At 37.3% G+C, this 21,668-nt stretch overlaps 1 protein-coding gene across 2 annotated transcripts; it reads right to left on the bottom strand.

Moving 5' to 3' along the window:
* Nucleotides 1-4,895: 4,895 nt before the first annotated feature.
* Nucleotides 4,896-20,481, bottom strand: ARL6 (ADP ribosylation factor like GTPase 6). Of its 2 annotated transcripts, XR_010996071.1 has the most exons (8): nucleotides 20,320-20,481; nucleotides 18,479-18,540; nucleotides 16,874-16,942; nucleotides 14,389-14,483; nucleotides 10,534-10,663; nucleotides 9,070-9,125; nucleotides 6,325-6,526; nucleotides 4,896-5,179 (listed from the first exon to the last, which is right to left on the bottom strand). XR_010996071.1 is itself a non-coding variant. In XM_068180474.1 (7 exons), the coding sequence occupies exons 1-7, from the start codon at nucleotides 20,440-20,442 to the stop codon at nucleotides 6,501-6,503; spliced, it is 561 nt and encodes a 186-aa protein (XP_068036575.1). In that variant the 5' UTR covers nucleotides 20,443-20,481; the 3' UTR covers nucleotides 5,683-6,500. The 2 variants fall into 2 exon arrangements, 1 of the variants encoding a protein (XP_068036575.1); XM_068180474.1 differs by lacking the exon at nucleotides 4,896-5,179 and having other exon boundaries at nucleotides 5,683-6,526.
* Nucleotides 20,482-21,668: the final 1,187 nt, after the last annotated feature.

The raw sequence follows: 21,668 nt of genomic DNA, 5'->3' as shown, positions 1-21,668 counted from the left end.
CTGCCAAAACTTTTTTTGAGCATCAACTTGCTTTTGCTTTAAAGCTCAGCAGAGGACTTAGAAAACAATTATGCATAGGTTCCAGGCATCTCAAAAATGGAGTAACACTTCCCTGTTGAAAACTACCTAAGGATGTAAAAGACCGCCTTGAAAAAGGAGGCTGAAGAGGGAATAAAAAAACGGATTACAAGAGAAAAGCACCACTTTCTCAGCAGAAACATTCCACCCTTGAAAAGAAACCTTTCACCAATCCTTACTCCTCTGAAGCAAGAATTGATGACTGGCCAACAACATCACCTCAATGTTCAACTGGGTCCAAGATGCTTTAATGTAATCCACTGATGATGTAATACATGAGGATCAAATTCCTCAGAATATTGCTATCACTGAAAACAACATCCACTTTCTGGTTCATTGATTCCATTTGTTACTCATTACACCAATTTTTAGACACTTTTATCCTTTTTACTTTACACTAATAAATGTTGGTGGATAAGAATAAAACAAAGAGAGATTTACTTACAGAGTGATAGAAAAAGAATGATAGAAGAAAAAAAAAAGATTGCAAAGTTATTTTCCTTGTAATATCTTTAAATCTGTGTGATCATAAATACAGAAGATGCCAAGAACAGCAGTGATGCCTGACAGACTATTTTATTATTGACATAAAGATTTTAATATTTATTATTATTTACTCATGACTGCCTGTTTTTCACAAGTGACATTATGCCATTTCCTTCAAGTTGTAAGTGTTACCCCTTAATCCCTGTCCAATCGTTATATCCTGTATTTGTGCAACAAACTTTCCCAGTTCCAAGTGAAGCACACTACAAACTTGTATTTTTCCCTAAATATTTAATTGGCATTATTCTTGGGGGACCTTGGCTTGTGGAGACCTCTTGCCAAGTTCTGCTGTTCTTTCACATGGTTCTAATCCCATGGTTTGCAAACTTTAGGATTTTTTCCCTCTTAGGTTTGTACAGGCATGCCTCCACTTGTGCATTAATTGAGGTCAAGAGGGTATTTTAAAGATAATCCTCACTAACTGTACTTTTGTTTACATGGCAGAGTTGGCTGGGAGGACACAAACTGAATTCTTTTTTGGATCAAATTACACCTCAAAGCCAAGAGTGCACAGCGTGCTCCAAGGACTAAGAAGCCCTTGGAAAGGCTCATGCTGAAGGAAACTGAGGCCACACAGATTAGGATATCAGGCTCGCAGCACCAGCTCTCTTTACTCTGTAAAAGCAGTTTGATAGTCTCTATTGCCAAGCATTCACCTCAGTCATTTATCATGGTTACCTCACTGAGCCTCATGAGGCTTAAGTTTCTTTAGTATTCACTAGCATGACTCCATCCCAAACAAATTTCCTCCACACATCCCAATTTCCTTGATTTTTAAAATCTTTCCTTACTGTCTTTCCTTCCCTTTATTGAGAACTATTAGGCAACTCTTCAGCAAACTAAATTTGGTTCAGTAACTATTTTGCTAGGCCTTCAATCTACTTACTAATCTTCAAAGACAACGTTGTTTGCCAAAAGACTGCCTAGTGTGAAGTTGCTAAATTTACACTTCCTTTACTACACAAGTTACTCTGTTCTTCAAAGGTGCTCCCTGAATCCCAGAGAAATTACAAACACCCCCTTTCGAGCTGGTGGCCTGAGTAATATGACTGTAATACAATTAAGTTCATCTCCTGGGAAACAGTTTGGGGAACACAAGATCATTTAATGGTAGACAGACATTAAGAGCCTAGCTTTCATTTCAAGGATTTATTTTGAAAAACAGTAGTGGGAGGGGGTTTCATGCTGCCATTAGGAAAGTAGGAAAAGCAAACACGGCTGATTTGCATGGTGAGATCCTGACATGCACTGAAGGAGAACAGTACATTATCACATACATGCTGTACTTGTGAGAGCAAGAATTTCATATGGCCAGGAAAATTCAACCAATTAAGTGGTAAATCCAACTGACTGAACAGTGGCAAATTAATTACCAAATGCTGGTTCACACAAACACAGATGCTTCCCTAATGTAACTTACTGTGACAGGAGCTACAGAATCTTGAACTAAAGGATGGTTACAAAATATTACTAAAAACACTTGGCATTTGTTACAAGAGAGCATTTAAAGTTCCGAATTTAGATTAGCTACTACACACAATGTTAGTTTTGCATAGTAACAATGCATTTTTAAATTTAAGTAGTGAAAAAGATAATAAAAAAGGATCAGGGCATAAAAAATTAACCTTTGAAAACAAACTTTCCTGACCCTTCTGAAAGAGGAGCGTTGGAGACTTTCTTGGTAGTAACCTTTTCTGCTTTTATAGTGCTTCTGTGACCTTCTCCCATTATCTATTTTGTTACTCAAAAAAAAAAAAAAAAAAAAAAAAAAAAAAAAAAAAAAAAAAAAAAAACAACCCACCTAAAACCCAAACAACAGGGAAGGGAGCTGCAAAGTTTCACTAGCAGAATACTCAGCTAAATTTAAAAGAAGCAGACCAAAAAGTTGAGGATTAAGATTTGTAAGGATTTCTGTAAAACGGGAATGAGGCAGGCCAGAAAGAATGAAATAAATGGATGACAGGAATTAATAATAAAAAGAGTGTTTTTCCAACCAAGAAAAACTTTAAAAACAAATAAAACTTTAAACAAACAAACAAAACCTCTCCCCAGCCCCACCCCTTTTGAGATTAAACACCATTTCTTGGCTTAATAAATGTTTGCTTTTAAGGACAAGCATTTTGAATCAGCATTACTTTTACTTCTTATTACCAACAAAATAATATTTCCTACTTAAAGCTCCTAAGAGATAAGCTGCTTTCTAAAACAGTTGCACAGCTGTTTTACAGAAGCTCTAAAGTGCAACGTTACCATTCCACTATTACCACATCAGAATGCCTGTTTGCAGACAACTAAGCTGAGCTGTTATGTCTGGTCTTTTACAGCAGCTTATCTTTCATATTAGCAAATAAAACACCCCAAGGAAATTACAGTTAGAAGGCTGAGATTAAAAGGAGGCTCCATTACATTTACATCCTCACACTTAGAACTGCCCTTGCTTCATGTGAAATTGCCCAGGAGTGTTGAGGCCACGCAGGCTCTCAGCACAGCTGCAAGCAGTAGTTAAACACAAGGTTCCCATGGACTGGTGCTCTCAGTACAGCTAGGAAAATCAGGATTTACACATTTACCTGATAGCTCTCTCCTCAGTGAAGAGACCTAGAAGGCAACACATTGTATGTGAAAACAATGCACCATATTTCAGCTGAAAATGCTAGTCTTAAGCCTGACCTGGCATATTTAAAGGAAATTAATAAATATGTAGGTGGGCAGCAGGCATAGAAGCAAGAGCACAAAACACTGAGCACAAAACACTGAGTGGGGTGTAAAGACCAAATTCCCTGAGTCTCTTTTGGTCACACTGCTGCCCTTCCAGTTACCACTTAATGCACACACCTATAGTAACATGGATCAATAAAAGGAATATTCCCTTGTTTGCTTTGTTCCTCAGGCACAAAGAACTTGTTAATGCAAACTGTCTTGGAGCACTCAGATAGAATTCATTCATTACTTTAGCATCCTAAATGTAATGGGAGAATGGCATGAAAGTCTGACAGCCACAAAAACCAACTCCAAAGCAGCCTTTTTGCACAGATGCATGAGGATTTTGTGCAATATAGCATCCTTGTACCAACAAAATTTGACATTTTTAGAGCAACTCAGGGCTCCAGCACCTGTGAATGTTAGTGACTTATTCCTGTACACTAAGGAGAGGTGAACATGCAGAGATGCCCTCAGGAGGTTTTATGTTCACAGAATGATCACAAATGTTCCAAAAGTAGGAGATAACTAATGGTTGAAGCAGTAATGGGGGGGGGGGGGGGGGGAATAAAAATCCAGCATTTTACTAATAGAACTGTTCCTATTTCCATTCCTTTCAACAGGTCTTCATTCAGACTAGTCGCCTCAGAGGGGAGGAACAGAAAGAAATGCTGCAGAACAAAATCAAACACCAAAAAATCAAGAAGGGGAACAATAATAAAAGTACAAAACTAACTGCTGTTTTCAAAAAGCACTAACTAACCACATTAGAGAGCAAAAAATACAACATATTAGAGTATTTCCCTCAGATCTGGGGATGCAAGAACAAAGCAGTAGGTTCAAACAGCTTCCCATGACAGTAAAGGCAATCCATGGGATAAATATAGCACTTTATGTAATTTAAAATAAACAAACAAAAAATTATCAGAAAACCATCAAGATCCATACCATTCAAGGAAGGCAGAAATGCAGACGGATTCTATGTAAGAACTTAAATTTTCTTTGGTAGGAAAGAAACTGTTAACTTAAAACTAAATGTTTCATTTAAATAAGACATATAAGTGAATCACAATAATTACAAAATACTTATACAGAGCAAAACAGTTTTACAAATACTACTTTCAAGAGAATAGCTTTAGATTAGGTATTAGGAAGAAATTTTTTACTGAGAGCATGGTGAGGCACTGGCATTGATTGCCCAAGGAATTTGCAGACTTCCCACCCTTGGAATTGTTCAAGGCCAGGCTGGATGGAGCTCTGAGCAACCTGGTCTGGTGGACGGTGTCCCCTGTCCAAGCAAGGTGGGGGCTGGAACTCACTGATCTTTAATGTCCCTTTCAACCCATTCTTTTAATTACTGTATTATCCAAAGCAAAGTAAAACCATAAATTATCTGCTCACAATTCAGAGGAAAACTTCTCAGAATTATATATTACTGTTCCTCTTTTGTATTTGATTTTTGTATAGATAGATTCAGAGTCGACAAAAGGCCAACAGTGTCACAGAAAGATAAATGAAAATACTTCCATGACAAACTGAACTGTAAGAACCGCAGCATCCTGTAAGAAAGATTTCTTACAGTGAGATTTTGTTTTGGCAAAGCAGGGGAGTTAAATTTAACTATTTAATAACAGAGTACATGACACTGTTCTCCCATTTCAGCTCCCTTTGCTCCAAATCCTCCTCTATGAGAGGAGGCCTAGAAGGCATGCTGACAGAACATTTTTGTGTCTTATATGCTAATGGGTGTGGGGGAAAGCTTTTGCAAGAGATGCATATTACATGTCCCACAGGGATCAGGTAATCACTGAGTTAAATGGAGTCTTCAGCACTGCCAGGGCCAGTCTGCTCTTTCCTGAAGAGGCAGAACAAAAATAAAATTCTTAATTTTTTACCTGTGGTACACTTTGGAGCCAGAAATTTATTTTTGGAAATAAAACAGTCTTTATACACAACAGAAGTATATAACACATTTCATAATAATGATCTAATAAACCAGTGAGCTGTCCCTTAACTGTGTTTTTGAACAATTTGCAAGAAACTGATGCACAGGAAGTTCCACTGGACATGAGAAGAACTTTCCTGTGCAGTGACCATGCACTGGAACAGATTGTCCAGAGAGGCTGTGGAGTCCCCCTCACTGGGGATATTCCAGAACCACCTGGATGCAATTGTATGCCATGTGCTCTGGGATGGTCTTGCCTGAGCAGGGAAGTCGGGCCAGATGACCCCACTGTGGTCCCTTCCAGTCTGAGCCATCCTGTGATTCATATGCTCCTTAAGTATTGGGAATAGAAGTCTAGTGCATCAGGTAGTGTAAAAAATATATGCAATTAATAAAAAAAAAAAACCCTTGGCAACAGAGATACCATTTTATTACATATACAGTGCGATATCCACTTGAACATGGATAAACAAATTCCAAATGAAACAAATAAAAAACCAAAAATCTCTAGGATGTAAAGACCATTAATGAGCATATTGAAGTTAAAAAACCCAATCAGGGCATGTCATATATTTGAAGTTTTATTGATGGGAATGCAAATATAACAATGGCATAATCACAAAACAATTAGTAACATTTCATTAAAATCAATTTCTTAAAAACATCTGCAATCATCTATAGCAAATACACTGAACATTTGAATCCTTATATCTTTAATCAAAACACTCTTATAGAAGTATATTAGAGATGGATAATAAAAACCCAACATCAAACTTTAATATAAAAAAATGGCAGTAATGCTTAAAACTGGGCAACTAAAATCAGTAGGTATTTTATGTAGCTGGATTTCAGGAAGTGCTGATTATTCTTTCTCTGGAAAATAAATATTCTGATTTGCTCAAAAGGTGTCCCCCCAAAAAACAGAGGGGCATTTACTGATGGCTAATTATCACCTAAACCTCAAATGAATGCAGATGTTTATTGTTAACACAATTTTTTTTTTTTGCATATGCTCTCCAGTCACAAGATTAATTTTAATTCATCAATGTGCATACCTGAGGTGCTAGGTTGTCTACATTCAGTTTTCCTGGAAGAGATACTAAACTGAAACAAGTCAATACAGGATATTTTAGCTGAACTGTTCATCTTCAAATCATTCTTCCTTTCCAAGGAACTTGTTCACCTACTGACAAAGGGCATTAAAGAACCTCATAGAGCCTTTATTTATCTCTCATGTCTTCATTGCTTGCATCTGACCTGTAAATAAAAAGAAACATCTAGTCTTAGCACAATATGAATTCTTGCCGCATTTTGCTTTTTGAAAACATAAAATAGATCCAGATATTTTGGTGTAGTTACAAGAATGGGGGACAATGCGGAGTTGTTTTCAACTTGCTCTCTCATCCACTTCCGAAATTCCTGTACAGCCAAGTTGTTTTCCTCAAATCTTGCTAATTTAATAGGGAGACTCTTCCATCTAATACAATTTTTATCTTCATCAGGCTTGTAAGATCACTTTGATGACCATAAGACCTGGAAGTTTGTTTTATGAAGTAAGCATTTCAATTCCTTGTAGGCATTTTGTCTTCCACCTAACTGAACATAAACCACCCAATAGCAAAAGATTTAAAGTTTGGTTTCTAATAACTCACATGAAAACTCTGCTCTCAGAAGCCACACTTCTCCCTATTGCTGCCTGATTGTCACTTCTCAACTCACTTCAAATGTTTTCTTGCTTACCAAAAGTATACAGCATCCCATTACAAAATGTGGAAATCAGCACAATTTCCCCCACTAAGGGGGAATGCTGTGAGACAGGTTTGTTTTACCCTATGGAGGATGTGCTGTTGCAAAAGCAACCCCATTACAAAACAAGGAAATGAAATCTCAGCCTTCAATAGGGGAAAAAACACAGAAAACCTTCTGCTCCTGCCACCCCAACTGGGGTCTGGAAAGGGTAACTAAAGAAAGCTTAGCTGCTGACAAAAACTGTGCACTAATTCACCAGGTGTCAGGTCGTCGTCTGAATTTTATGGCATCCAAAGGCTGTGATTTAGGGACTACCATAACTACAGAGTTGTTCCAAATATTTCCATCTGGTGCTCTAGGAATGAGGAGAATCAAGAGTAAAAAATTGTCCTTGAAATATCAAAGTATTCAGCCTTTAAACATATAATTGCCACACTGCATGTGCTTAGGTAACAGTTTAAACTCAGCCACTCTTAAGCTTTTGGGTTTGCCGAACCAGGGAGTTAAAGGAAATTTTCAGATAGAGCCCATCCATGAGGATTGTCAGCTCAAAAAATTAGAAGTTTAACACTCCATAAGAAGTGAATGGCTATGAAGAGCTATGTGAGTGACAGCAGCAGCATCTGTGACAGCATCTGCTGCTGTGCTTTAAAAATCTACACATATAACTTAAATATTTTTTCAGAAAATATTTACACAAGCATTTGAGATCCTTTTAAGTAGCATGAAGTACAATTTTGGTACAAACACAAAATTTGGATTGAAACTCTAAAGGTTCCCCCAAGAGAAGCAGAGACTCTGAACACAGAAAGAAAACATTACTAAGCCAGAACTATGCCTGAATTTAGGAAAAATTATGATTTGGAATCTGCTTCTATGATGATAGGATACAGGAGAGGAGGAAACCCAATATCAAAATCTGGTTCCCTGCCCCAGAATTATTTTAGCTGGCGGAGGATACATCACTGCTCTTCTGTAGGGCAGTAAATCTCTTTCTAAAGACTATTTTTGGTGAGCAGCCCTCCCTCTGAAAACATCACCAAACGGTTTTGTATTCTACAGTAACTCAGTAAAACAAACCATCTTTTTCTGGTCAGCAGGACGAGTCTAAGTAGAAAGGACAGTTAGGTGTCCCCAGAGCAGTGGGGATGGGTTAACTCGGGCCAGGGCTGGCTATTACCCTTCTGGAAGGAGGCTTTGTCCCCGGACCAGCGCTGACACCCGGCGGCCAGCGGGGCACAGCACAGGCAGGTGCTGCAGCGCAGCTGAGCCTGCACCACCCGAAGCACTTCACAGCACAAGCAACGCCAGCCAGGGAGCTAAAACTGGGACCAGTCTGCAAAAACTATGCCACACTTTACTAATCTAAACACTGAGCAGGAGGACAAGAGAGACCAGAGCCTTAGCAGCACACAACAGAAGGAGACACAACATCTGTACCAAGATTTTAATTACATAACATCTGTACCAAGTTTGTAATTAAAGATGCTGGATGTCAGTCATCATCCAAGCTGGATCTGATATTTTCTTCCATGCAGTTATGAGTGTCTGCATGTCCTATAATCGTTATAGTGTAAGAAGTTCTTCTTTTGGCTCTGGATTAAAGAGCTGAAAGCGTATAATTAAAACCAGTGTATTTGTCTGTGTACCCGGCTTATTTTCTTCACCATTTCTTGATACATAACATTAAGTTATGTAAAACAGGGACAGGACATTAAGAATAAATTAAAGAAGAAACTGAACTACCACAATAAGAAATTGAAGTGTGGGAGCTGGTATTGTTTAAATGAAAGTGCTACACTGTTTGCAAGAGTGTGCATTAGTATTTCATAATACACACTTTGACCAGGGAAGCCCACATTATGTTTTGTGTACATTAAGGAGGTAAATGAAAGGCAAATATAAGATAGAGCTTTAGTACTCACTGTGTAATTTGATCTGACAGCAGAAATGGACAGAAAGAAAACAAAGGAAATAATAAAGAAAAAACCTTACAAAATGAAAGAGTTTAACAGAATGAAAATATAGCAAGAGAATTACGTATGATATACCTTGGAGCCAATCCACACCTTCTTGTAATCCTTCTCCTTTAAGAGCATCACTGGCACTGAAAGAAACAAATCAAATTTCAAAAACATTGTAAAAATACCAGTTTTAGTTGAGTCATCACCAAACTTGTAATTTACATAATTGCAAAGTAGCATCAGGTAGTTTCCTTCCTATAGAGAAAACTGCTCCCCAAATAATATAGGGTACAGTCCCCACAGGGAAACATCATTTATGATGTGATCTTTTTTGATTCCAGTTTCAAGGTACAAGGAAACATTCCTAGAACATGAGGGGCTCTGGGAGAGCTCCCACACGAGGCAGACACATTGTTCTGCAGCACCTCCCTCCTCAGACAACACTCTGAAAGATGTTTACTCCCTCCAACAGCAGCCGTGAATCATGGAATCATTTAGGCTGGAAAAGACCTTTAAGATGCTCGAGCCAAAATGTCCTCCACGCAGTTCCTACACACAGTGAGAATGCTGGAGTACTGGAAGGAGGAATTGTGTGTGTGTGTGTGTACACTTCATTGTGACAGCAACCCCAGGAGTGTCTGTTAATGTATAAAACTATTTTGCCCACTGAGAGCAGTGTAAATCCACCTTCTGGATCACTGGGGGATAACTGTTTAAATGCTCTTCATTCTTCAATTTATGAAAACCAGCACAGCAGTGAATCTGGACTGTAACTGCAGTTCCCTATAAAATGATCTTCCAAGAAGCTCGGGAATTCATGAGTGTCATTTCTGGACAAAAACAACGTCCAGGTAATCAAGTTTAACATTAAAGGGCCTAAAATAAAAATTGTAGCTTTCAGCAGCATTTAGCTGCTGATTTCACTTTTATTTATAACAGCTGAGGACTTTAATAGGACAAAAAACTAACTTCTATAAAGCACTTCTGGGTAAAAGGAGAGTTTTTTCCTTGTGAACACCAGCACTAAGTAAAGCTTACATCCTTCAGGAACAAAAGACTAGCTCCTACAACTAAAAATCCCCTCAAACATAACTAAATGGCCTTTCAACAACAGTTTACTGAAGGACCTGCTGAATGAAAAAAAAAAACTCCAAAGGTTTTATTATTGATATTCTCAAACCTGCAAGGTAATCTAGCAGGAGCACTCTGATAACAATTCTACTCAATTTCCCAGTAAAATGTAATGTCAGCTGTTCTTATATCAACCCTGCTTTCTGATTTCATTGGAAATCCTCCATTCCATTACTTAGCTAACAGTTCTGCTGTGAAAACTTTAAAGTCACAGTCTAAATGAATGCACTGTACATTTAAAATAAGTTTTTTAATATTTGATAAGTATTTTAATATTACTGTTTTAAATTTACTGTTTCACATGTGGAATCTGTCTTTTATCTACCCCATTTATTTTATACATTAGTGAGTGGCACGATAGGGCTAAAATAGGAATGCACAAAGTAATGCCAATAAAAGGATAGAAAAATACAACTTTACCAGATATGCCAGGGCTTGTCTTTGATGTTTTCTAAGGACAGCAACTGAGACACTTTCACAGATGACACTGCATCCCTGAGGTCCATCTTGTTAGCAAAGAAGAGAATAGGCAGCCGGCGGTGCTTAATGTCTAGGCATGAGCAGAGACAGAACTCAGGACATGAGGCAACACTCATTAATCTCTGCATGTAACAAGGTACAAACAACACAGGGAGGTATTTTGCTCACCTGTAGCTGCAATTCTCTGAAGGTTGTATCCTACCAAGATGCACACACTGTTGGGTCACCTGGCCTCTGCCGCATGCTTCCAAAATGCTCACAAAGTTCCTTGCAGGCTTTGGAATCTTCGACCCCCCTATCCCCCTACCTTATACCCACACTTCAAGCTGGAGATAGGAATTGCTGGTGAAGCTGAGGAACAAGAGATCAAACCACTGCCTACAAACACTGCACATCTCTGCTTAGTGAGGACTGGATGTATAAAATGGATGGAAAAAATAATTTGTGTTCATTCATAACGTCACAACGTTCAGAAGGGTAGTCAGAATTATCCTTTAGTGTCCTGGAAAGCATCCATTACTTCATAGAATTTATACAATTGGAAAAAAATGCCCATGTGGACATCCTTTATTCTCCCTTCCCTAGAAGGGCTTTTTCTCCAGAAGCTCTTTCAGCTAGCAGTGAGAACTACAGACCAAGCAAAGTACTCTGGCAATTTCTGGGATACTTACACATAGACAAGTTTAAACCTCACAGATTACCCCAAACGCTACATGGTGATTGAAAGGAAACAAAACATACTCTCTTCAAAGTTACATATGTAACACTGTCAAAAAAATTACCAGCACCAAGACTAACTCTCAAAGTTTTTCATATTATTTATACAAAGAATGATATCCAGGATTAGAGAAAATATAGGTTTTAGTCTATCCATCAGTGCTTGATAGGAAAAGAACTTACACACTACCATCTCAATGAAAATTGCTACACAGGATCTTTTTAAAATAGTAAAAAGAAAAGGTTATGTCATACAGGAAACTAGGTAAAGATTTATTTTAAAATGTCAAACATAAACCATCCAGTCCTGCTGATGGGCAGGAGGATGATAAAACCCCCCAAAATCCCAACAAACTGTCAGTGCTGAAATGGTTTGAATTTTCCTAATTATGTTCTTTTCCACCATCCTACTAAACCTTTCCACAGAATCAGTGGAGATAACACTACTTCCCCATAGTCATTCAGAGATGGTAAGTGCTGATCAAAACACAGACGATTTTCACAAACTATTTACCCTTCCTGGAACTCTTTTGTCCTCTGATATCCATAAACACAAATCAAAGGCCTCAAAATACAAGCACAGTATAATTAAATCTCTGTTTTGATTCCACAGTTGAACACCTATTGAGTCTCCTGACTGAATTTTTACAGTAATTTACAGTATAATTAAATGAACCCTGGTACCCACAGGTTGCAGGTTATGGGTAAATTAAAACCACATAAATTAGCTGACATCATATATGCAAACAGCCAAGTTAATAAAGGAATTTCCAGTGTTTTCCTAAACAATTAGAAAGGGGCACAACCTACCCACCTGGACTCATAATGCACACCCAAAGACATTTGCTAAATAAAGTCATGGTCACAGAAATTTATATTATTTCCTTAAGTGCAGTATTTCCCTCTCACACTTTTCACAGTTACTAATGGAAAGCAAACATTTTCTAGCTGCAAGTGGTTATGAATTAACACATTTAAAAATATTCCAGACACTAGTTGTGTGATGTGCAATTTTACACAAATAATTTGAAGTCCACAAGATTTTCAGTTTAATTTAGAAGCATGTGCTGGAGGTGAAGTGACCCAAGAGTCATCATCTAATCCAGGTAATCTATGGCTACCATCTTTCAAAGTGCTGAAGAATGAAATTTGAGTAAAAAAACAAAATATGATACAGTTATCATTAAATAAGATGCTATTTGAAGAGTGCATTGTCCATTAATGTAGGTAAAGATAATTTATAGCTCTGATTCACACAAGAGTCACAGCTAGTACAACTTCTAACCCCATAAATGCTTCACAGGACACATTCCCTTCCCTTTCCCTCAGGCAAAGCCTGGCAAAAAGACAGGGAACTGTTTTACTGCGGGATTGCTAAGATTTTCAGAGACAAGAATTGATTTAATTCCATGTAAAACTTAGGTAAATACATACATTTAAACCACTCCAGGAGGATGACACCAACAGAAGAACAGACTGGGAGAAAGTAGGGTATGCAGCAAGAAAGGCAGAACACTAATACAAATAAAAGTACTGATATAGCAAACCAGTTGTATATTGATTCACCTAACAGCTACTTTTATTTAACATTATCCTAGAAGAATTTTTTAAGCTCTTTGATATATCAAAACTGATAAATCAGTGACACTGTTGCTGTGTTGGAGCTAAGCCACTCCAAGGCAGAAATCCACAACTGCTGTCTCCTGGTTCTCAGGACTGCACCCAGTGGCCAGAGCCTGGTCTTTTGAACTTGAAGACACAAATTCATGAACAACTGAACAGCACGGACCTGCTAGGTCAGCATTAGTGACCTATTAATGCCTAAATGAAAAGACCTACCTAACGTTGCTTCTACTCTGTCTAAACATTTGTATTCTTCTGCCCTCTGTTAAACCAGTAACTCCTTCCAGCAGCTTTACCTCTCACCCTTGACCCTGTGTGGTTCCACTTTACTAACAGAATTGGGTTTTACTGCTGCAGTTAATTCCTGACTTGGTACACAGTGCCCTGGCCTCTGTGTAATCCACCTGCAGCCTTTGGCTCACCCCATCCTCCCCGTGACTTTTGTAACTGTCTTTTCAGTGTCTGCATTTGAAGTAGCCCATACCCTTGAATGAGAAATTAGAGCATGAGAATAAGAAGGTCCAGTCAGCTCCAACACCTTTGTTGATGAATTACAGTGTTACATATAATTTTCATAGAAAATAAAGACATGGGAATATATTTGTCCCTATCACACATTGTTTTTCTTAGAAATACATCTCAGCTTTTCCTTTCTTATTTTCAGCATGGGAATTTCACAAGTTAAGACTCTATCAGTTTAATAAGTAATTAAGGAATCACAGGATTATTTCACTTTTAAACTTCCTAGATGCAGTTTAATATTTTGGTCAGTCAGAGCAACTACCAAAAGTGCTGAAAGTCAAAATTGCATATTGCTTACAGACATATCCCAGTAATGCTGGATACATGGAAAGGCAAAGAATTTATTGATATCAGAACTTAATTAATGTGCAGTCTCATGTAAAAAAAATCCAAGCCAAACCCCTAAAAACAAGACCCTGATCACAAATCCTCTCATATCCTCTTCCTAGTGAATTAAAACTGACTGGTGTAATTATCTCTCCATATTTCTGGCTATAAAAGTTATAATGAAGATGACAAAAGAAAGTTAAATGTTACATTAAAGGAATTAGCTGTCTTCCTGGAAAAAAACAGACAGGGAGACACAGTTTTGTCTGTCCTGGTCATCTCAAGAAGCTTCTCCAGCTTCCAACTCAAAGTCTATTCTTTCTTAAAATAATGTAACTTTTGATCTATATTGATTAATAAGAGACCAACCCAACTCAGTGTAGAAAGCTGAAGTGTGACCAATTTCTAAATGTGAATAGGTAAAAAAAAACCCAACATGTTTTTGAAGACTATTATTGTGCTAATATTCATGAGCACAATACTTGCAAAGTATTGCAAATACCTGCAAGTATTAAGATACTTGCAAAGTATTAAAAATGTGTCAGATAAGGGCTTTTCTTAAGGCAATAAAAATACGGACACAGAAGGGGAAAAAAGCCTCCTCACCTGGATGATTCAGAAGGGTGTCAAGTTCTTCTTTGGCCACGACCATTCTTAATTTGTCACTGCTATCAATGACAAAAATAATGGCTTGGCCTTCTCTGCATAACATAAAAAGAGCAAAGAGGCAAATTATAGGTTCTCAAAGAAATGAGTATTCTGTGAATAAGAAAAGACTTCAGAAGAAACACCAAGAAAAAAGTCCAAACAAACCTGATTTTTTCTCTAATTTTTGTCATTGTTATTTACCATTAACATTTGAATCCAGTCTTGTTTCTGAAATTCAATATTTTGGTGACATGCATAATTTTTTTTTGACATGAGGTTGTTGCCTGCCCCTAAAAGCTTCAGTCTCCACACACCTTCTAGAAAAGCTTGGTTTTACTACCCAGACTGAAAGATGAACTCAAAATATAACCTACTGCTATTTTGACATTGTGGTCAGGCAGGAAAAAACCCCATAAAGACAGATCTTTACAGAAATTCTGTATTTCCTGTACTAAAGTTTATTTAGAGAAAGGTCAAATACCCTTTTAGACAAAACCTGTGTCCACAGCTAGGCATATGCAGGTTATTTTAACCTTTACATATCCTGCATAAAAAAGATACTTTTTTTTTTTTTCAAATAACAGGGAAAAACTTTCAACTATTTCAAATCATTGGGACATTTTGCTGGTAGTGTGACCACAGTCGTAACATAAATGCAGCTATTCAACTCATTATTTCAGGATATTTACTGATATTTTGACTTGATGTTCCATTTATTGAATCTTGTTTTGAAAACCAAATAAAATCTCACCAATTCATAATTCACCTGTTGTAAATACCCACAGAAAGTATATTTACTTTATATTTTAATGTAATATTCACTTCTACTTCATTTTACATTTCTCTGAGGCACCATTATGAATACATTCTTTACCCACCAGCACCATCTATCTTTGTATTTTGATAAGAAACAGTTCTATACCTGCTGGAAACCAGAAATAACCTGAGCAGCCCAATAACCTCAGGAGGCCCATTCTTTTCTGGTGTACAGAACCTTTAGTAAATAAAGCTTTTGCATATTAGCTGAAAATGCCTAAGCAATTTTCCTGAGCATAGAGAATTTTACCAGAGGAATCAAGAGTACTGGCATGTATTTACCACCAAAAAAACAACTTCACAAAGAAGTAACAGGGATTGGGACACAACATGACTTTGGGATTACTCAAGAGAAATGTACTTAGAGGATGACCTAGAAGATACTTTCAAGCTACATAGAAGAAAAGTCCAGACTTGAAGGACTCTAAGACAACTACTTTGACACTTGCCCAGATTTAATTTCCTGCAAAATTAAATATTGCTTAACTTTATAAACTGAACAGCACATAATTACTTTATTAATATTTAATTTAATTAATAGAAATTATTGTTTTAATATTCTTCTTAGAAGCTGATCTTAAATATGTGCCTACTGCCTACTGGTAGTGGATCAGGACCAGAGGTAGATACAAGTGCATATTTCACTGACAGCATAACTCCCTTACTGTTAGGGAGTTATTGTTAAGATGAAAAAGCCATTTGTGCCCCACAAGGGATAAGTTACTGCATTAAATACAGCAATCACAAAAATTATTTGCTTATGAAGCACTCTACTAGAATTTTGAGAGCAGCCTGAGGGCATCAGTTGCTGAAATGCAAATCTAACACTCTTGAACAATGAAGATCCCCTGGCCAAATGTTTTCAATGCTAACACAATTTGCAAAGGAAGGAGAGAAAGCAGTAATCCTCAATTAAAAAACAATTTAAGCTCTACCGCAACTGATATTAATATTTAATCAATATTATAATCTTCAGAATTTCTCCCTTCTATTTCTCTAAGATACTTCTGCAAGGTTTAGCATTGTTCATGTTATTTAGATCAGGATCAGGCATTACAGAATAGCAATGAGTCAATGCAAATAAAGATTAAGTTTCACTAAAAGCTCCAAAACCAGAGAATGGTGTCCATCTATTACCAAAAGGCAATACCAGAGTGCTGAAAAATATCAGAGAAAATCCATTTTAATAAAGACATTAAGAATGTTCATTCATATTCTTAGTTACACGTGCCTTATCCTCTGAGGTTCATTTCCCTCACCTCTAAAAATCTCAGCCATCAGCCAGTATCTTGCAGGTTTTAAGTAGCTGACCTACAGAAGAACTGAAAAGCTGAAAACCTAACTCATCTTGAGCTTTCTTACAGGATTGGTTTTCAGGTTTCAACATTTAAATCTCATCTCTAGTATGTTCCCCAAAGATGTCCCTGAAAGCACAGAGTAACACCAGATAAAAATTTTCATTTGTTAGAATAGAAAGTTTTATTTATCCAGAGTGAACCTTCTGTCAAACACAAGGTATAAGCCTTCTCTGAATCATTCTAACCACTAGATACTATCAATCTTCTGTTTAAATAACCTACACAACAGTTAATATGAACAGCAATGCTTTAAAATAAATAAGGCTTACTTGTAGTAGTGTTCCCAGAGGTCTCTGTATTTCCCTTGACCTGACATATCAAACACTGTGAAAGACAAACTGCAAAGAAAAGAAGTGCATGAGGCCCAGAGAAAAGAACAAAACCCAAATCACATCCATTTTCTTTGCTACTCTGGCAAAAAAAAAAAAAAAAAAAAAAAAAAAAAAAAAAAAAAAAAAAAAAGCACCAGATCAATTTGAATCTCAATCAACTGAGAAAAATTTCCAAATTAACTCTGGTTACACTGACTTCAAATGATCCTACTCAGTTTTTCAGTCTTATTATAGAAATATTTCACAATGGAGAATAAAAGAAATAAACCAATTATTTAAAGTTACATCAAATGCAAAAGAAACTCCTATTCAGTCTCACTCTCTGTCATGCTGGTATAAAATACTGTTTATGTGTAAGTGAAATTCAGATGAACCATGACTTAAAGTCCACGGCCTGTCTTAAATTCTGTCCCTAAACAGTTATAAATGTGGGAAAAAATAAAAGGTTTTAAAAAAAATAAATAAATTCCACCTTTAGGGGAAAAAAAAAAGAGTACATTTTGGTTCAGAACTAGGCTCTCCTTTTTTGGGTAGCCCCAAGTATCTCCCCAAGTGAAGGCCAACAAAACAAGGAGGTTAGGAAAAGGAAGCTTTCCAGACATCCTTCCCACTCTAAGTCCAGACATAGAGTTGTGGGTTTGTCAGTTTGTAGAGTTTGAGGTTTTGGGGTGGGTTTTTTAGAGGTTTTTTTTTTTTTTTTTTTTTTTTTTTAACATTCTACATGCTGTATTTACAGGTCATCACCTCTCCTCTCCTACTACAGGATCAGAATAAAAACAACTATATAAATTAATTTACATTCTCACACAGGAAGTCCCAAACTTGTCTGATGAACTTTACTGGGACAGAGCTCAGCTGTGGAAGCTCTTAGAGAAATATGAAACCTCTCAGTATAACATATCAGCTAAAGGAATAAACAATTTTCTCAGCTCACAAAACAAACAATTTTCTTGCACATCTCCTGCTCAGTGAGGCCATACTGCTTGGTTTGATCCTTCAAATATCCTCACGTCATGACATTCTTAATCTAAATCTTAGTCTTCACTCAACTAATGACTTACTGCTCTGTTTCCTGGCCTTTGCTCCTGCCACCTTTACATTGCTAATGCTGTAGCCATCCTTTTGCATTTAATGAGATTACACTGCAATCTGTTCAGAGTACCTCCAGTGAGAGTGCTTAATTTAGGTTACCAGATTGAGAGTGGAATTTAAGCTCCCACCTCAGCAGCTGTCTCTCCTCCAGTCTGTAACAGTGCCCTATTCTGGAACTCTCAAAAGACAGTGAGATGTTTATACATGCTACTGAAAAAACCCCTAAAATTTAAAAAAAAAAATTTAATGGTTTTATAGCAGCACAAAACACACATTATATTCTAACACACTCAGTCCTGAATCATGATTAGGTACTACATTTCAACAAACTGCAATGTCATGTCATTACACCACCACACATGATACTCAGTGAGAAACCCACCGAAAGAGATAATTAAGTCCAACTATTGTATAAAAATCACTACTGCTATTTAAGAAAGAAAGTACTACCTTGAAGTTTTGAATTTCTCTATACTGAATCCTATTGTTGGAACGATGTCCTGAGTTTGAGCCTTTGAAGGAAAGAAAGCACAGATTTTACAATCAAATTAAAAAATGCAAATACTGAAATATATTTGAAACATGAATACATTATAGACCTATTTTTGCCACAAACTGTGCAATATTAAAAAAGTTCCCAGAAAAGTAAAATAATGCAGAATCGAGGGTTTTGTATTTTCTGGGGAATAGAGTAAACACTACTGGAAATGCCAAAACACAAAGCATTATTAAGAGATCTGTCTGATAACTGATTCACTAATGAGCTGGTCAATGAACCTCTCAGTTAAGTTGGTGGTAAAGAACAGGTCCTCTAAGAAGCATCAATATTGAGCAGGAAGAAAGGTCACATCCCATAGATTACAGAGCTGTCTGAGAAAGTGACATGCAATCCTTGCACAGACTCCTAGAGCCCCTTATTCCAAACACCATCCATAGGCAGGTCCAGCAGAAACAGCTGCAGAGAGATGGAAAAAGATTTGGATTTACCAGCTCCAGTATATTGCTCCTGGGGTAAAGCGGCAGTTCTTAAGAAGACTGGGTTGACCCACAGCTCAAAATCACCTGTCCATTGGACTTACTAAAAATAAATAGTTTTATTAACTTTGATCTAATGACATTTGTTGCATGCTAGATTATTTGGCATGTCTTGCAAGGGTAGGACTTACACAAGTTGGATGCAAAGTTATCTTTCTATAAATTCTCATTACAAACAAATTCTATTTATTCTACTCATGTAATTCCACTGAGAGCTTCTCGAATGCCCATTATTGTGATAAATCTTCAAGTCTGAGTTCAATAGTAGGTAGGAATCCTTTACTGCTTAAGGCATGACATAAAAACCCTCTACAAAAAAGGTCTCAGTAATTACATGAAGTACAATTTGCCTGGTACACATTGTAGCCTTTCTCCCAAACAACTGGCAGGAGATAGCAAGGAGTTTATAGTCTTTGTTTATAAATCTACTCAATTTTCAGTGGAAGAATAATTGCCAGGAAGGGAAGAATAGCAGACTGTTCATTATGCCACACTTTTTAAACAATGTCCAGTGGACTTATCAGGTAAAATTCAATGAAAAAAAAAAAAAAAAAATAAAGCTGTGTCCTGATATAACCAGCAGAAATCAGTTTCCCCGATGCAAATAACCAAGATGCATAACCTTTGGCTTTGAACATGCCTACCCAAATTCATCTATTTCTAGTCCATAAACATATTTAGAAATAAGGATCCTACTTTCAGAATATTAGGCACTCCTAGGGGCCTCAAACACTTTTCACTGGATGAATGAACAGTGAGTATTAATGGTACTTATTTTGAAAATTATTTTGCTTTAAAAATAGTGAAGTCACTCTTAAATGTGCATCTTCTTTTGATATCTTATTTTGTTATCTCTTATCCATTTATTATTTTTCAGGAAGAGATTAAAATAAACGTGAGAAGTAGTACAATTGTATTAATCCTAAATGTTCAACATCACTTGTAACTGCAATCTTGTGACAATTATTTAAGTGATTAAAGTGACTGTTTCAGATCCTGATTTCAGCCATCATAAATACCTCCTTGTTGGATGATCTCAACAAAAGTTTACCATGTTAACAGTAGGGTTTATTTTGAAAATAATGTGCTTGTGAATGCTTACCCTTGGTTTTAGTTAGTTGGAAAATCTTAAAATATATTTGTTCCACTGTGCTAAATCACAAGCTCTGCACATCTTTTCCATGGGCACATCCTTTGTAACAGCATGCAAACCCAGATCAAACAAACACCCACAGTGAACCAAGCAGGCTACTTACATTGGAGGGTTTAAGTTTATTGATGATCGTTGTTTTGCCGCTGTTGTCCAAGCCAAGGCACAAGACGTGAACCTCCTTTTTCTTCAGCCCTAGCCATCCTGCCAGCTTGTCAAACAATCCCATGGCTGTGGCTGCAAATCACCTGCTGTTCAGGGAATCAGAGCTGTTGGAAAAGTGCTACAGGCAGGGCAGCGCTGGCACCGAGGGTGGGCATGGGGCTGAGCAGCCTCACACCTGAGAGCGATGGTGTGAGCAGGACCCTACACAAACACTGTCCCAGGGGCTGACTCTGCACATAAGCACATGGAGGGTAAGCTGATTACAGCCAGGAGGCCTCGATACCAAAGTAGACTGGCTGTTTATAGCCCTGTCTATATCACACAATGCCCTTGATTCACTGGGCAGAAAACGCTCTGAGCAGCCCAAACAGGGGCACAACGCAGCGCCACCAGGGCTCCCACCAAACTGAGCAAAAACGAATGGAGGGTCATTATCTTTACCTCAAATTGTCAGCAGTACACCATTCAGACAACAAAACAGTATTTCCCTTCTTCAGCACCTGCTACATAATTTACTGAATCCTGCATTAAATAAAGCACTCTCTGTTGATTCAATTCAAACTCTAATTCTCAGGCTGTGCCATTACAGACATTACAGAACACTTCATTCACCACAAATAGAAACTGATTAAAATAGATCTAACAGACACCAAAACATTCACCCACATGTCAAGGAGATGCCAAACCTCTGCTGCTGCCCAGACTCTGGCTGGTTACCTGGCAGTGGCACATTCAAAGGAGCTTACATCACGTGTTCCCCTGCAATACCTGGCTAAAAGCACTTGGCAAAGAGGATAACCATTGTCTGCCCTGAATGAATTCCACTAGAAATGATTTCAGCAATCAGAAAACTGAAACCTTTGAGATGCCTTGAATAATAAAGTATTTAATTCATTTCAGAGGATTTCTGGAGTGGTGAAGGCTACTTTTTTTCTTAATAAATTAAAAACACACAGCACTGGACAACTCTTGAGTCAAGCTGAGGAAATCACAGCACGAGGGGGAAAAGGTAAAAAAAAACCATCAATAACAAATCTTTGATCACACTTCTTCACTAACTGATTACAAAATGATGGTTAACCGCTTTTTTAATGATTTTAAAACGTTGCATTTAATAAAGTCACACAAGTAACCATTCTGGCTAAAGGATGATTTTTTCCTTTTTAAATACAGATCTTTCACAGAGCTTTCTCTGGTGCACTTTGATTCAGGACTGGTCATAATCTACATTACAGCTATACAGAATTATTACCAGGTTAAAAAAACCCAACATTAGTTATAGCAAGTCAC

Source organism: Anomalospiza imberbis, chromosome 2 (genome assembly GCF_031753505.1).
Source record: "Anomalospiza imberbis isolate Cuckoo-Finch-1a 21T00152 chromosome 2, ASM3175350v1, whole genome shotgun sequence".
Taxonomy (NCBI): domain Eukaryota; kingdom Metazoa; phylum Chordata; class Aves; order Passeriformes; family Viduidae; genus Anomalospiza; species Anomalospiza imberbis.
Note: the sequence above shows the minus strand (reverse complement) of the source record. Positions and strands in the feature narration are given on the sequence as shown.